Source organism: Caloenas nicobarica, chromosome 1, assembly GCF_036013445.1.
Source record: "Caloenas nicobarica isolate bCalNic1 chromosome 1, bCalNic1.hap1, whole genome shotgun sequence".
Taxonomy (NCBI): domain Eukaryota; kingdom Metazoa; phylum Chordata; class Aves; order Columbiformes; family Columbidae; genus Caloenas; species Caloenas nicobarica.
Genome location: NC_088245.1, coordinates 211,309,163 through 211,327,062, shown reverse-complemented (window position 1 = coordinate 211,327,062; position 17,900 = coordinate 211,309,163). Strand labels below are relative to the sequence as shown.

Sequence of the window (17,900 nt, the reverse complement as noted above, 5' to 3'; positions counted from 1 at the left end):
AAATCACACTTGTTGCACAGTCATATTGCTTTGTTTTTCTTAAAAGACTCTGGAGAGACAGGCCAGAGGCTGAAATTCTCTATTTATCCACAAAGCAGGCTAAAAAAAAAAAAGACAAAACAAAACCCATGGAAAAGTATAACCCTTTCTCATCTCTTTGCTCTGGAATTCCATGTATTTGGCCTTTCTCAGCCAAAGTTGCTGAATGTCATGGCAGGTACACAATATGGAAAAGTCTGGAGGCTTTCCTGCTGTTTTATTAACACTGTGCCTACAACAATGGGATACTGAGGACTTGAAGTCTTTATAAATTAACAGTTTAAACAAATTTAAAGCTTTATCTCAATACGTGGTTTATAATCCTGCTGCAATACTTCGATCCATCTATTAACTTTGCTCTACAAAGAAATCATGCAAACAATAGAGTGGTTTGAGATCTGTCATTTTATCTTCATGCCTTGGTATCTGGTAAAGGTCTGCATCACAATAATTAGGCTAAAAACACACACAAGCCTTGAAGTTATCAAAGTTTTTCTCAGAACATGTAATGTGACTCAGATAGGTCCAGGATTTCACTATTAGGGGCTGTACCTGGGTACTCCAATAGGAGTGAGACCTACTTGCAGAGACCTGGGATAGAGTGAAACCACTTACAGGGGTGAAAAATTCAGTTCACTGTCATTTTAAAACTGAAATTTCACTCATGATACTAATTTTGAAACTTCGTCATGCCAAAAAACCAAACCAAACCAAAACCCTGAAAAAACCCCCAAACCCCAAACCTCAAGCAACAAAATCAGCTTTGGAACCAATCTAGCTAATGTGATGCAATTCTGTCTTTAAACTCCCTTATTTAAAAAAAAAAAACACAAGGTACTGCCCTGCTATCAGTAAACTTATTTGCTAAATCAATTTAAGGCAACTCAGTGCACTTTTTGAAAAATATGTATTCGTATAGTGAATATGCCAAGTAATAAAGCCAGTGAGCTCTACGCAGTTATATCATAACCCATGGAACAAGGTAACTGCTTGCATGTGTGTTCCCATTTTTCCTCCCAACCAGAATGACATCAAAGATAGTCCCAATGACCCCTAGGACTGTGCACTGGTATGGACTGGGAACGCACGCAGCCTCCTACTGGAGTTCAGGAGAATATACTTCTTGCTTAAGAGCATGAATTTCTTATAAAAAATGTGACTCAATGACATGAAAACTGCACTGCAAAGAAGCTGACGAGAAGAGTCATGCTCTATTCTGAAAATTACTGAAAACTATCAAAACACAGAACAGAAACTGTAAGAGCAATAATTCTTTAGGTGATTTTGAAAGTGCTTTACACATGGTATTTAATAAATGGTATACCAGTCAGTGAGGAAGGCAAGTGAACATTATCTGCTTTTCCCAGGCTGGTTGGCTGGCCTAGGAAGGTTAAGAGGTGCATCTAATGCTACCTGCTAAATCAGTACTGAGACTAGGCTTAGAAATAAGTCATGTCCGACATCATTTTATACCCTGACAGTATTAGTTTGAATGCTATTAAAGACTTCAAGGTAATTTTTAGAAGACCTCAGCGTTGAGGAAGTATTCTTTAAGAGACGGGCTTTCACTTGTCCATTTATTACCTCCAGAGTATGGAGTGAATGCACTGCTGTGCCCATTCACTTGAGAAAATATCTGCATGTGTCCCTCAGCCAATTTTGGAAGGTATTATTATTATTATTATTATTATTACTATTATTCAAGAGACTCAGTACTGCAACTGGGAAATTTGTTCACTGTTGGTTGTGCACCAGACTTGCACAAGGTTTCTGTAGAAGCAGAGGGATTTGAGAGGATGGCAAAAAAAGTGAAATCAGAAGAGCTGACACCATGCAGTCTGGGGTTAGACTGACCACCAGCAGCTACCAACACAAATCCCAGCTTCAGGATGAATCCTGCGTGGTCACAGACTCCCTTGTCCGAGACAGCTGATCTCTGTCATTTTTATCATTTGGACATGAGTATCTGTTGAGGCTGAGTCAGGAAACTGCAGTGCTGAGATCCCTGAAACTCGTTTAATTTCTGGAGGCTGGCAGCCTGTCCTGAGGAACCAGCAGTCCATGGAAGGTTGGTGGAGCACGCTGATGCTCCAGCTGCATTGCTTTTGCCCTAGGTCCTCTGCTTAGCTGGAGGTTGGTATGGACATACAATCACAGATTCACAGAATCATAGAATGGTTTGGGTTGGAAGGGACCTTCAAAGCTCATCCAGTGCCCCCCCTGCCATGAGCAGGGACATCTGCACCAGCTCAGGTTGCTCAGAGCCCCGTCCAGCCTGGCCTGGGATGTCTCCAGGGATGGGGCATCCACCACCTCTCTGCTAGATATGGTGTGGAAGGAACATCCCTGGCTTGAGCTGCCAGCAGAAGAACGCCTATAGTAGAGGGGAGTTCCCTTTCACCACTTAGGAATTGGAAATAAATAGTTACTAAAATATTACAAAGGTCTGGAGCTCAGATAACAGCGCTCACCTCTGCACTGTGTCTGTTTAGCTTATTGGTATGTTTGCTCCTAGGGCACAGTTGAAGATAAAGCCCCTCTGTGACAGATACAGAGCAATTGCAAAGCAAAGAGATGGTCTCTTCCTCAAAATACTTGCAATCTAAATGAAAGATTACACGCAGTAGTTGGGTATTGTCTATATGACAAGGAAACAGATGAAAAAAGGGTTATGGCAGCATTATTGTCCAGGAATGTTGCAAGCATATTTATCTGTTCTAATAGGCACAGATTTTGTGCTGGTCTATACACAGCGATCTGATCTTGAGAGTGCAGTGGGGATCTCGCTTTTATGTAAAGCAGGTTCAGTAAAGCTGACAGAGGTACTCACAGCATAAATCACAGAATCACAGAATCACAGGCTGGTTGGGGTTGAAGGGACCTCTGGAGATCATCCAGTCCAACCCACGTGATAAAGCAGGGTCACCAGAGCAGGTCACACAGGAATGTGTCCAGGTGGGTTTGAATGTCTCCAGAGAAGGAGACTCCACAACCTCTCTGGGCAGCCTGGTCCAGGGCTCTGGCACCTCAAAGGAAAGAAGTTTCTCCTCATGTTTAGATGGAATCTCCTGTGTTTCAGTCTGTGCCCGTTGCCCCTCATCCTATCATTGGGCATCATGTTCAAGACTTTCTCCTTTTTGCAGGAATGTCCAAGCTACGAGCAATACAAAGGTGCCAGCTCCAGAGGCATCCTTTTGTGAAGGAGACCACTAGTCTTCCCAGGATTATTCAGGCCAGACACGATGAAGAAATTTTTTACAGTGAGGGTGGTGAGACCCTGCTCCAAGTTGGCCAGAGAGGTGGTGGATGCCCCATCCCTGGAGACATCCCAGGCCAGACTGGACGGGGCTCTGAGCAACCTGAGCTGGTGCAGATGTCCCTGCTCATGGCAGGGGTGGCACTGGATGAGCTGTGAAGGTCCCTTCCAAACCAAACTATTCTGTAATACTATGATTATCCCTTTTATCATTCAGATTTTATTATCATGTCATCCTAGAGGTGGAGCATCGCTGGGAAAGCCTCCAAGTCACCATCGGTGTTACTGTAGGTGCAAACTCCCCTGAGCGTGAACAAGGCAGCATTAAGCACACATTGCTACCACATGTTCCTCTCATTCTTTATAATTCTACCGGCTTCTCTGGCCAAGTCCAACCTCTAATGAAAGCTCTGGATTGGAGAGGTGCTAAAATCTACAAATCCTCCCAAGTGCTAGTGGTTAGTAGTCAACACATAGAGCATGTGCAGCTGGAATCCCTTATGTTTCATTTTTGTTCTTAAAAGAAAGAGAGCCAATTAGCACTGACAGACAAAAGATAAGATGAAAGACATACCCAATTTGCAATGCTTTTGTTTTGGTTGAGCGTGATTACTCAGATTTTAAGCACTTGCCTCTAACGCAGCCTTAATCTTAATGACTTCTTCCTAATCATTTCAACGTGAATTAGCAAGCATAGAGCTGTTAGGAGCAGGAGACATCTTTTCTTTATGTGCATGGGCAGTGCATTGCCCAGTTGTTGGCTAAAGGTTCTAGATGATATCACAAAATCAGTAATAATAACTACAAATAAGAATAGGATAGGATAGGATAGGATAGGATAGAATAGAATAGAGTAGAGTAGAGTAGAATAGAATAGAATAGAATAGAATAGAATAGAATAGAATAGGAGTAGAATAATAGAAGATTTCAGTTGGAAGGGACTTAGAATCCTCACCTAGTCCAACTGCCTGACCACTTCAGTGCTGATCAAAAGTTAAATCATGCTGTTAAGGGCATTGTCCAAATGCCTCTTAAACACTGACAGGCTTGGGGCATCAACCACCTCTCTAGGAAGGTTGTTCCAGTGTTTGACCACCCTCTCAGTAAAGAAATGCTTCCTCATGTCCAGTCTAAACCTCTCCTGATGCAGCTTTGAACCATCTCCATGTGTCCTACCACTGGATCTCAGGGAGAAGAGCCCAGGACCTCCCTCTCCTCCTCCTCTCTTCAGAAAGCTGTAGAAAGCAATGCGGTTGTCCCTCATCCTCCTTTTCTCCAAGCTAGGCAAGCCTGAAGTCCTCAGCTGCTTCTTATAGCACATTCCTTCCAGCCCTGTCACCAGTCTTTGTTGCCCTCCTCTGGATGACTTCAAGGACCTTCACATCCTTCTTAAAGTGTGGGGCCCAGAACTGCACCCAGGGCTCAAGTTGAGGCCGCACCAATTCTTATTACAGTTCGGTATCATCAATGAACTTGCTAAAGGCACATTCAACTCCTTCATCCATGTCATTGATAAATACATCAAACAGGACTGGCCCCAGAATTGAACCCTGAGCAACATGGCTGGTGACCGCTCTCCAGCCAGATGTAGCTTCATAATGACAAACAATAATGCCTCAACAACTTCAAAATGCATCAACAATAGAATAGACGTGCTCTTGGAAGCTGTTTCTGTTTAATATTGATGGTAATAATCCTGTAACTGCTGCTTGGACACTAAATCCTCTACAGACATCCTACCTGCCGTCTTGTCTGCTGATTGTGTATCCAAAAAGAGGATTGTTGACAAAGCTGATGTTCACTCCAACTAGAGGGGTCCCATCTGCTGTCATCACCTGGCCTCGAATCACACAGGCATGTCTGCAAGAAGGAGAAAAATAATAAGAAACGGTAAGTATTTTGGACAATTTCAGGTTTTTCCTCTACTTCTGTGGCTGGGAATCCCGTGGATTAGAAGGCACAGGCCTTGATGTTCTGGAAAGCTGGGGACCTTGCCATGTGTCTTGATGGTGAGATTCTGCTCTTGAAGACGAAAGGAGCAGTGTAAGAACATTCGATCCCTAAAATGGGGTTTACATTTATCCTACTCTCGAAAAGCAACTGCTGCAGCATAGATTTCATTAACTATGGACTTCTGTAGGGTTTGCAACATCGCACTAGAATTTGCTATAACCAGGCTTCGCAGTGCCTCGACAATATTGCCCTAATTAAGGGCAAAGCACATTTTAGAACCAAACAGAACAGAAACCTACCAAGCACTTCATGGACATATTAAGGCACAAAAACCACAGAAGGACCCTGACCAAGGCTTGGCGGCTCATTTCTTTCACACTTTGGAAAACCACAACAGATAATTTGCTAGGTGCAGATAGCTTCCCTGCAAACTGCTTGGGAAACTGAGCACGATAACAGGACAGGCTTTTTCTTCCCATATTTTTCTTTCCAAGTTTGGTAGATTGCATTATTTTATAGGCTACATCTATTCCAATCACTCTGTGCTCTGTAACGTGCTCTTTTATCTAAGGATTTCAAGGATCTTTACAAACATTGATTAATACTGCAAGATAGGTATTTTACAGGGAGAGGAAATAAAGCACAGGGTGATTTTCAGTTGTCCAAGGTCACTCAGAAAATCTGCAGTAAAGCCCAAGACAGATTTTCTAGGTTCTTATTCCAAAGTCTGTTTCCAGACCTCTAAGTCATTACTACATCGCTACCTTAGGAGCTTCCCATAAAGACAAAGCATCACACGTCTTTGAGAGTGTCTGAACCCAATTTTTGGCTGAAGGTGACTATTTTTCTGAGCAGCAACAGCAAATTGTGGTGTCAGTGTGCGAACGTGACCCAGTGAGTGATTGCCCTCACTGCTGTTCTGCTGGAGAGCAGAGATTGAAAGCCAATGTTCCTCCAGGTGCAGGACCAGATCTCAGCTTGAGTAAATCATCGCAGTTGCACTTGCTGTCTACCCACTTCCACTGAGAAATGTTGCTCTACTGGTTCACCAAAGCAAAAGAAGATATCTGCAATGTTTTGGAAATATGATTTCATAAACACTGGTCACCATAAAATCACTTTGGTTGGAAGAGACCCTCAGGATCATTGAGCCCAACAAAAGACCAAGTTACTTTCTTACAGTCTACCTAAAAATCTGATATTGTATAACACAAGGAGATAAAGTATAATTTCTATTTAATAAGGGCTTCACTAGTTGTAAGTTCCACAGTACCGAAACCAGACAGTTGTCAGGGAGTCTTGAACAAAACTCCTACTGATATAAGTGGAGAATTCCAATATTAACAAAAATTCTTGAAGCGTTAGCAGAATGTGTTGGCAATCTAAAATGTGACCAGATTCATACACAATTTTGGAACAGGCCGCAGGAAAATGAGATAATGGAAATGACTTTTCTGTCGCTAAGTTTTCTCTGATATATCATCACCGACTTGTTAGGAGTCATGTAGGAAAAGACTTGGACCCGGCTTGGAACTAATAATATTAATACTTCTGTTGCTTCTCCCATTGAAGGCTCTAACTCAGCTTCCCACACAATAAATTTACAGTAATACAGTAATACATTTACAGTAATATTCATGCACATCACTCTCTAACAGGCAGGCAAAGCAAACTCAAAGGATCACGATGCCATGGAATATGCTTGGAAAATGTCAGTGCTGGGAATAGTCCCACTGAAGTCAACAGGTCACGAATCACAGTGCAATTTTTGGACAAATTCAATGTGTCTGATCACATCTGAGCTAAGAGCAGAAGCCTGGCTTTCTCTTCCCAGATATTTCCATGAACCCCTCCACCCCATCCCATCTCAGAGAGGCCTGAGGAAGGGTTTGAAAATTTCTTTTCTCAGCTTCTCATCAAATGGCTCCACATTTTTGGAAAGGCAAGGAATCACTACGGACTGTTCGTTGAAGACAAAGAGCTTCTAGCTGCAGAACACGATGGACTCAGTATTCTGAATTACTGACAGTATGTTCAAGCCAACACTGGAACTATGAATGTTTTAAAATACTTGAAAGACATGATCATACATTTTTTGTGAACACTAAAAGAATACTTCCACCTGTTGTTTCTTCCTTCCAAGAGTTGAAAGCAAGCAAAGGAAAAAAAAATACATGTTGCAGGTGTCTCTCCTGTTGTCCTACATAAAACACATGTCCAAGCAGTTGCAAACTTCTCAGCAATATTACAAGCACATTGGCCTAGATCCTCACCTCAAGTTAATGGGGCGGGATGTGTTTTGTATCAGCAAACATCTGGTCCATTATTTATCACTGACAAGTGTCCTCTCCTATGAGAACAGGCTGAGAGAGTTGGGGTTCTTCAGCCTGGAGAAGGCTCCAGGGAGACCTTATTGGGGCCTTTCCAGACTTAAAAGGGGTCTGTAAGAAAGATGAGGACAGACTTTTTAGCAGGGTGTGTTGCAACAGGACAATGGGTGATGGTTTTGAAATAAAGGAGGGGAGATTCAGGCCAGACATGAGGAAGAAATATTTTACAGTGAGGTTGGTGAGAGCCTGTCCCAGGTTGGCCAGAGAGGTGGTGGATGAACCATCTCTGGAGACATCCCAGGCCAGGCTGGACGGGGCTCTGAGCAACCTGAGCTGGTGCAGATGTCCCTGCTCATGGCAGGGGGGGCACTGGGGGAGCTGTGAAGGTCCCTTCAACTCAAATTATTCTATGATTCTACGATTCTATTGCTTCAATAACAAGGACCATCAGAACATGGACACTGGCCCAGGCTGCCCAGGGAGGTTGTGGAGTCTCCTTCTCCGCAGACATTCCAACCCTCCTGGACACCTTCCTGTGTAACCTCATCTGGGTGTTCCTGCTCCGGCGGGGGGATTGGACTAGATGATCTTTCAAGGTCCCTTCCGATCCCTGACATTCTGTGATTCTGTGACAATGAGCTTCCTCTCACCTTGGCAGCTGTAACAAATGTGTTTGAAGTCCCACCTTCCAGGAAGAGACTCGGTTTCCATTCTAGATGATGCTTTGCAGTGCTGGCTTCCAAATCTGTTAGCTCATCTACTGGCTGACTAACTGGGATGCTGCTGGCATCTCTTCTCAGAGATGCAGCTCGTCAGCAAGCCCAGCTGCATCCACCATCCTCCCCAGGACTATAACAATAGCTTTATTGACATGCAATAAGGAAAGATGTTCCCACAAAGGGGACATCTTTACGGAAGCACAGTGATAAAAAGAATCTGGAGCAACACGCAGAAATCTGAATTCAGTTAAAAGCAGGAGGGAGAGAAACTGGAGGAAAACCAAAGCTCAGGCTCTGCCTGACTGGAGTCTCAAATCTTCTCCTTCCCTGGGTGGCAAAATTTGCCCCACTAGGGAAGGACAGTTAATACAGTGTGTTGGAAGCAGCTGGCTTCTCTAGTGTCAGCGTGTCCTTTCTGGAGGCAAGATCAACAACCCACAAGGCAGCGAGCCCCCCAGGAACCTGGTTAATGCTAATTTAGTCAGCTGTTTCCTTCAGAAGACCTTGGTCTAAATGCAATTACACTACAAACAAGTTAAGTGGTACTGCTAAGACGCTCAGCTCTGTTAGGTCTCCCAATATGTTTACATAAAATTATCTCTCATGTTAATAGAAGACATGTATTCCACCAGTCGAGGCCTGCCCGTTCAGAGTGTTTTCTGCAGTTGAACGAAATTGAATTTCTCATAGCTGGAGCCTCATCTTTCCATTGAATTATTAACAGATTCCACCTATTGCCTCTGTTTTCTGGCTTTTTTTGTTTGTTTCTTTCTCTCATTACTTTTACATCAGGCTCTATGGATTCTTGTTTTACAACGAACAGCAGTCTGGGCTTTTTTTCTTCTTTAATTAGGCTTTTCCTTTCCTTTTTGGTTTTTTTTTGATTCATCCATAAAGGCTTCCCTGAAACACTAAATCATTGTCAAAATGCTATCTAGAATGCCAGATGGCGTATCAGACAATTTTAAACCATCACTCGGTGAAATCATTCTTTATTGCATACAAAATTAAATGAAGTCTTCCTAGTAAGATATGGGCCACAGTGGCAAAACAGAGAGGGGTGCACTGACACCTTTACACTCCCATTGCTAAACTATGAAGCTTGACAGGCTGTCAACAGAATTGAAGTGGACAAGAACAGTTTTAGAACAGAAGCCAGAAAAGTAAATTCCCCAAAAGCCACTACACATCATGGGAGTACATTAAAGATTTGTCTTTAATACTGACTCTGATCCAATGTTTCATAACTTAGACATTGGCTCTTCCAACATTTCTCATTCATAGATGTTTTCTGCTGACACTGTGCTTGGCACTGGGAAATAGACAAAAATACTGCTTCTGCTAAACATTTTTCATTGGGAAAAGAAAATTCCATGCATGTTAAAGTCTTTTGCTGCAAGAAATGTATATTCTTTCCTTGACTGGGGAGAGGCACCATGGGAAACCTCACCCCAGTGAATTTCTGCAGCTCCTCAAAATATTTCCTCTGTTACTCATTATTCTCCTTTAAAGGTTTCAGAGGTGTGGAGATGGTTATTGTGACCGCTTAGCCACCCTCAGCCAAGTTATTAATATCATAAATATTTTAATTTGCCACTATAAACCTCTTCATCTCTTTGAATTTATTTACCTCTTTCATATTTTATTTATATATATAAATACAGGATATATGTAGGATATATATGGGACGAAACATCAACAGAGCACCATGGAGTGAAAATCTAGAAAGTTATTGCTTGTTGATAAGCTTATTATTAATAAAATTAGGTGATCTCAGTTCTATTTCTTCCTCTGCTACAGACTTTCTGTGTGACACTGGTCACGCTGGCCAGTCTGGACGTGTCTTTGTAATTGTAGTAATCTGCTAATCCCTTGCACAGGGATTTTTACATCCTCATGGCACTTCACCTGTGACATGCTCAGACACCTTCCTGATAAGTGCCTATAAATACAGTCATTTGTTACAAACACCGTCTCCCGGCTTCAGCTGCTCTGACCTTTTTGCTTGATAACAACACAGGAGGCAGCAAAATGTACCTTGCCCATTTTGGATTGAATGCACCTGTCTCACATTAAACAACCTCAGGGCAGGCTACTACTAGGAGGAAGAGGAAAATTGGTAAAAGCCAGGGAAAAGCTAAGGGCATCATGATCAAATGCAGGGACACAGAGAAAATGCCTGAGTTGACAGATGAAGGACAAAAGAAGAGGAGGAAACACCTGAACATATAGACCTTCAAGTTCATTGCTTGTGGCAGTATTTCCCTCAAAAGCAGTCTGTACAAAATCCCTGTCCCTTGTCTCTTAACTGTGCAGAAAAAACTCCTGATAGTCTTGAACTGAGACAAACCCTGTCTGGCTTCTTCAGTCCAGTTTAGCTGTGGGAAGAGCTTAAACTGGAAACCCACCTACTGATCTTAGCTGCCATCAGAGAATCACAGAATCACAGAATAGTTTGGGTTGGAAGGGACCTTCAAAGCTCATCCAGTGCCCCCCCTGCCATGAGCAGGGACATCTGCACCAGCTCAGGTTGCTCAGAGCCCCGTCCAGCCTGGCCTGGGATGTCTCCAGGGATGGGGCATCCACCGCCTCTCTGGGCAACCTGGGACAGGGTCTCTCTGGGCAACCTGGGCCAGTATTTTTTCACCCTCATCTGAATTAAGGAATTAAGATTAGGAAAAAGAAGGGAAAAGACCCATCTTAGGGTTCCTTGATAAACAAGAAAGGCACACTTACATGAAAGAAGTGGAAATTAAAGAATAGTCATCCAAATACACCCCTCCACGCCACCATGGATGGCACAAGTGAGTTTCTGAAAGGGTTTGGCCCATGTTGGGCAGCCGGGATACAGATCGATAATTAGGCTGAGCAGACAAGCTCGCTAATAAGGGAAGCACCAGAATGCCAGTGTCAACCTGACAAAGGACTAAACGTGCTGACATTCAACCAGGTCCCAAATGGGAATTTGCTACAGTGGCACTATCAGACGTGGTTTGCAACAGATCCTACCACTCAACTTTCTGCGCAGCTGATGCAGTGGGAGACCCAGGAGAAAAAGAGCGTACGATGAAGAGCAAAGTTTGTAAGAGCTCTGACCAGGCTTAATACAAGAAATTCAATTCTAAGGTGTTTGCAGCAAAAAACAGCATGTGCTCTGTTTGCTTAACCTACTCAGTGAAGCTATTTATAAGGTTGCATCACTGAAGAGTCAGGAGATGCTGATGTTTCTTTAAGTGTGTATGGTCCTTAACCGTTATCCTTTTGCAAGAAACCTTCTACAGTCTTTTAGATATTCTACAAAACACACAGTAAAGGCAACTGAACGAAATGCTTCAATGAAAACCTATTACTTAAACTGTCCTAAGGAGGACAAGGGGGAAAGCAACACTTTTACAAATGTGGCTAATGAAGTCGGTGTTTGAAGTACAGAGGAAAGCGCTTATTAATCAGATTTTTGTTCTTCTTGTCTTGTCTCTTTAGAGTCTAACCTCACAATATCCAAACAGCTGGTCGCCTTCATCTGAAAATCCAGACACACGGTGTGAATTTTGGGGTTGTCATACGCAGGGACAGGAGTTGGACTCGATGATCCTTGTGGGTCCCTTCCAACTCAGGACATTCTGTGATTCTACAATATTTTCAGTATTCACAAGCGAGATTGGTTTCATGACCAGCTGTTGCCCAGTTTCTCAACCTCTGAGTGCATGTGTCTGCATTCTGTGCTGTGAAGTCTTACAAGCTGGTAGTTCTCAACAACCTCCTTTGCTGTCGTCATTTTAGCAATATTAGTGACTGGTAGTTGTAACTCCTCTAGAAGGAAAAGAAAGCATCTTTATTGTGTATTTACTAACAAAATATAGCATCAAGGACTACCTACCACATCTAGGAAACCCATGATCAAATTATTTTTGATCTGAAAACAATTCCCTGAAGGACTCAGGCCCTTATTGCTTTGAAAACTTCTCCCAAGCTTTGAATGTTATTCACCTCCTCGATGTGTGTCTTTATGAAAGTGCAATCTTCCTTGTGATCTGCCGAGCAATCTGGCCAGCGTTGGAAAGAGACGCCGCTTCTGCCATTCAAAGCATCTCGGGTCTCTGTGCCTCATTGACTCACTATTTTTGCAACCCAAGATGTCTCAGTTGAGCTATAATGGGAAGGATGAGGGATGCAGGAAGGCTGCTCAGCAAACGCGAAATAAAGAGGAAAAGGCACTGATGCTGGTCTTTGAAATTACAAAACTGGTTCCAACTATACTATCTAAATGCAACTATTTTAGAACAGAGTTTTATAGGAAATGCAACACATAATAAAGTTGGATTGTGCTTTACTTTTTAAAGTGAAGAATTCTTTTATTCACAATGTCACTGACTAAGTAATGCTTTAAAAGCTGATGATTCTCTCCTTTACTCCAGTACAACAAAAAAAAAACCCCACTTTACTGCTTTGCACAAGGTCTCAAAGAAACACTCCTATTTTTTTAGGTCTGTAAAGTCCAAGTCAGGCATTCATCAGCTTGTAAAGTGTAAGATAATTTTTCCACCTAATACTGAATTATGCTCATTTCAGAATTTTTCAGAAGTGATCCTGTAACCATTATTTCTATGAGAGGCAAAGACTTTATAGTGCAATAACTTTCAGAGATGAATAATGTATTCATGTCAAGTCTTCACAAAAAAATGTCTGCAGAACTTAGCGGTTCTGTACTACTGTAGTATTTTATGTCTGGTATTTATTTTGTAAGCTGTGGCCACGTATTCAGCTCTGCAGAAGACCCAAATGAAAAGCAATTCCTTCCATTGAACTTGAGGCACCATGAAAGCAAAACTGAGCAGGACAGAAGGAAAAATACATTATTTCCAGGTTAGTTATAAAATGAGCTCTCTTTTTGATGATCACAGGGAAAGTTCTTTAACTACATATAAACTATCTGATAGTCTTGTAATGATTCAAAGGAATCAGGAAAAAAAAAAGGTTCAATAAAAGATATCAGATTCTACAACTGGGCTTTTAAAACTGCTTTTTTAAAATGTAGGAGGTTTTAACCAATTTAGCAAGTAAATGTCACACTCGAAGGACAGACTCATCCTGATATATTGCGATGGTTGAAATACTTGGACCCAGCTGTTATTATCTGCTCCAAAGCTGACGCAGCAAGGGAGAACTCTACCCCGCCAGTACAAAGCCAACAGGACCAGCTCACACCAGTTTCCCCAGCAGTTCTAAGTGGGAAAGGAGATTTTACACTGAGCCGGTCGAGGGGTGGTCGAGCTCTTCAGTCTGGTCTGGGGTCAGAAAATCTCCACAGAAGGGAGGCAGCAAAGAGCTGGGGACAGAAAACTCCATTTTTGTTTTCAGAATAGACATGTTAGGGTCCCCCACGAGAATCATTACAACAGTGAACGAGTATTTAATTTGAAGAAGCCTTATGGAGTAATGAAATAATCAAATCTCTCCATTGAACAGGATATGCAGTTTCTAGTGTAATTATATTATTATTAGTGTTGTTATATTGAATAGAGCTACTGACTGAGCTCAGAGTTATCACGGCAGACGTCCAGCAACAACTAATGTAAAACAATGCGCATGTGGGCTGCTCTTTTTGTACCTTGAATATTGAATAAATATTAATCAAGTATCTATGTGTAGATCCAAGAGAATACACCAGCATCTACTCATAGTTTAAACTCCTAAAACCAAATTTGCACATCAGCACCAGTGTAATTTGGGAGGTACTTAACTCATTAGGGGTTTTGTTTTTCTGCTTAGGAGTTTTGAAGGCTTGAGGTTTGCTTTCTGCGCATCCCAAGAGCTCCAAGGTACATAGGTATCACCTGAGACCTTTTAATTCCACGTACAGAATGGTGCAACATTAATATTGGCTGCCTTGTCTGATCCTGGAAGCATGCCCAAATCTAGGAAGATCCTACTCAAGGGTTTCTGCTTGGTAACAAATATCCTTTTTTTTTTTTTTTAATATTTATTAAAAACTGCATCCCAGTTTCTGTAACAACTGTGCACAGGACTTTGTTCTACTGCTGCTTGTGAAAGGGGAATATAATTACATTATGATTATGCTATGTTATGGAAAGAAACATAAAAATGGCTTGGAACTTTGCTTTCATAGAGTCCTGTGGGTACAAGTTCCATAAAGTGGAAGTAAGCTGCATATATTGTGTTAGTCTGTTATCTGGAAATAATGCCATGTTCGACCAAAAGCCAATTTATGCTGAAATAATGCCATACTATATAATTTAAAATCAAAAGGCAAACACTGAAAAGGCATACACATGTATATATGCCTTGTACACTGAAAAGGTAAGTTTTAGAAGTATGCTTTCCTCTACTTAAAAGGAATAATTACCAAAATAAAAAACACCAAGTCTTTGAAAATTCCTCATTATTCTCCTGCATTTCAAAAAGCTACGATTTGTAGCTAGTAAGTAGTTCATTTAAGCAGAAAGCAATAAAAGCAGAACGAAGCCTTTGGAAGACACTAATGCTGGGAAGGAAAGGGTTTGAAGAGGTGCATGTTGGCTTGGTTTAAAATATGGAAAAATATGACTCTGTTCCCATCAACGCAGGTACTGTGCTGGCTGTGAGTGCTCACTCTCAGGAAGGCTGAATGGTGTCTAAGATCTATGGCAGAGTTTTAAACAGATGCACTGTTTATCTTTTAAATAAACGGCTTCTGGAGTGGGGCCAGAGCCATGGGCTGGACCAGCCATCTCGGGAGAAATCATCAGCAGAAAGCCACACCTGAGGAGTTCGGGGTTTTTGTCTTCTGACTTAGTCTTGGGCTAGAAGTGTTTCTTTCTTTGCACATCACACTTTTCTTGAGGAAAAAGTACAGAAACGACAGAGCACTTTGGTTTTCCTGTGAAGCAATCACAGACTAGTTTGGGTTGGAAGGGACCTTAAAGCTCATCTAGTTCCAACCCCACTACCATGGGCAGGGACACCTTCCACTAGATAAAGTCACTCAAAGCCCCATCCAACCTGGCCTTGAACACTCCCAGGGATGGGGCATCCACAGCTTCTCTGGGCAGCCTGTTCCAGTGCCTTGCCACCCTCATGGGGAAGAATTTCTTCCTTCTATCTCATCTAAATCTCCCCTCTTTCAGTTTAAAGCCATTACCCCATGTCCTATCACTACCTGCCCTTGTAAAAAGTCCCTCTCCAGCTTTCTTATAGGCCACCTTTAGGTACTGGAAGGCTGCTAGAATGTTTTCCTGGAGCCTTTTCTTCTCCAGGCTGAATACCCCAACTCTCTCAGCTTGTCCTCCTGGCAGAGCTGTTCCAGCCCTCTGATCACCTTCATGGCCTCTTCTGGACTTGCTCCCACAGGTCCATGTCCTCCTTATGTTGGAAGCCCCAGAGCTGCACACAGCACTCCAGGTAGGATTTCATGAGAGTAGAGGGGGACAATCACCTTCCTCTATGTGCTGGTGATGGAGCCCAGGATATGGTTGGCTTTCTGGGCTGCAAGCACGTGTTGTTGGGTCATTCTGAGCTACTCATCAACCAACACCCCCAAGTCCTTCTCCTCAGGGCTGCTTTCAATCCACTCTCCACTCAGCCTGTATTTGTGCTCGAGATTGCCCTGACCCATGTGCAGGACCTTGCACCTGGTCTTGTTGAAGGCATTGGCCTTGTTGATGTTCACAAGGGCCCACCTCTCCAGCCTGTCAAGGTCCCTCGGGATGGATCCCTTCACTCCAGACTGTGGACCACACCACACAGCTTGGTGTCGTTGGCAAACTTGCTGGTGCACTTGATCCTACTGTCCATGTCACTGACAAAGATGTTAAACAGTGCTGGTCCCAACACTGACCCCTGAGGAATTCCACTCGTCACTGGTGTCCACTTGGACATCAAGCTGTTGACTCTCAACTCTTGGAGTGCGACCGTCCAGCCAATCCCTTATCCACTGAGTGGTCCATCTGTCAAATCCGTATTTCTCCAATTTAGAGACAAGGACATCCTGCAGGCAGTGTCAAAGGCTTTGTGAAAGTCCAGGAACCTTAAGAAGATCTGCCGGGGTGAACCCAGAGCTCTCCAGGTGTGGGAAGAAATGGGTGAAATGAAAAGAGAATGTGCTTTTAACATCCTCCTTCAAGGATATTAAGATATCATGGTAACATTCTTCTAAATCACTCAGAACTGAGCCAGATGGACTACCAAAACATTTTGAAAGCCATTTTGATCCTCCTCTATTCTCTTAATTTTTCTTTGGCCATGATCAATACTCACAATTTTGATTTTGATGGGAGTTGGGATTGATGCAGTTTAACTCTGACAATAAACCCCATCCGTTTATTTATTCATAGTAAAATAGTGCACACATTAATTTTTAGAATACCTGTCTATCTTAGTATCTAATGATGCTTGTGTAACCCTCCCCAGCTGGATAAGGAAGGTACGTTGTAATGCCTGGGACTGGGGGGACACAGGGGGGTGGAATGACATGTTTGCAGAGACCTTGCTACTCAGTAGTGGAAAAAGAAATTCGCAAATTTAATTCTGATCAAAATTTTAAACCATGAAAACTCACTACTTTTTGTACTTGGATTACTGACCCGAGGGCAATCAGGGACAATTCTTGCAGCTGACAGCAGATTCTGCTCTCTTATGCATCTTTATAACTCAGCTGGTTATTTTTAGCTGGCCGTGTAACTGGGATGGGTTAATACTGCTGGTAGCAGGTACATATATACAACCGGACTCAAAAAAGAAGGGGTATGAAATATAACTACTTAAAAATCGCCTAATTTCGTTTCAAATAATCTTTACAAAAATGCCAATTCTGTGCATGGTTTATGGTTTTCTGAGGCACTTTAATCCTATGCCAACATTTAACATAAAAGACTCTGTGGATCAGGACTTTAGCCTGTTCTTGCAATTTTCTGACACTGTCCCTCAAGAGAGAACAAATATATCAGGTGTCCTGCTTGAAAGTCAACAACTTGACACCACTGAATCTTGTGCTGCTCCTTATGGTGATGGACAACTAAGAATGGGTTAAAAATACAAAGCAAACAGCAAGAGTAAGTGGTTTCAAAATCAATACAAGAACGATCAAGTAGCAGAAGAGTACTTGTTATCTGTTCATCAAAAGGATGTGAAAAGACATTCTGTGCATTCAGAATTTAATTTAGCTACTTGCTTTATCATCATAAACACTCATTTCAATATGAGCAATGATTATTTTTTCTTCCCAAACATGAATAATATAAAATTGCTGGTATTTTGGAGGAGACAAGGTCTTTACCTTTATCCATCAGAGTAATTTATCATTGTCTTTCTTCTTCTTGTGCAGTGGTGAGAGAGCTTGTCAGCTCAGCTTGTTCCTTAAAAGCTGGAGTGTAATTCAATAATAAATTCATTCAAGGGCTAGCTGTCACGAAGCATTCATTTATTTGTATCCATTAGGTGATCTGCACTGTTGTTCTCTCTAAAGGGTAGCTAAGCTGCGTTTGTGAAACTCAATAAATATATTGCACAGATATTCAGTCATCTCCTTCACACTGCTGCCGCTTCTGCATAGGCCATACGGGAATGTAAATGTGCTGTGGCTCCTCCAGAGGTGATTATCATAGAATC

General features: G+C 42.3%; 1 protein-coding gene across 1 annotated transcript in view; it reads right to left on the bottom strand.

Moving 5' to 3' along the window:
* TENM4 (teneurin transmembrane protein 4) overlaps nt 1-17,900 on the bottom strand; it is a 627,658-nt gene that overhangs the window by 77,108 nt on the left and 532,650 nt on the right. The window contains exon 19 of the mRNA XM_065629610.1: nt 5,036-5,155. Coding sequence (XP_065485682.1) covers nt 5,036-5,155 — 120 coding nt within the window. The remainder of the gene's footprint in view (nt 1-5,035; nt 5,156-17,900) is intronic.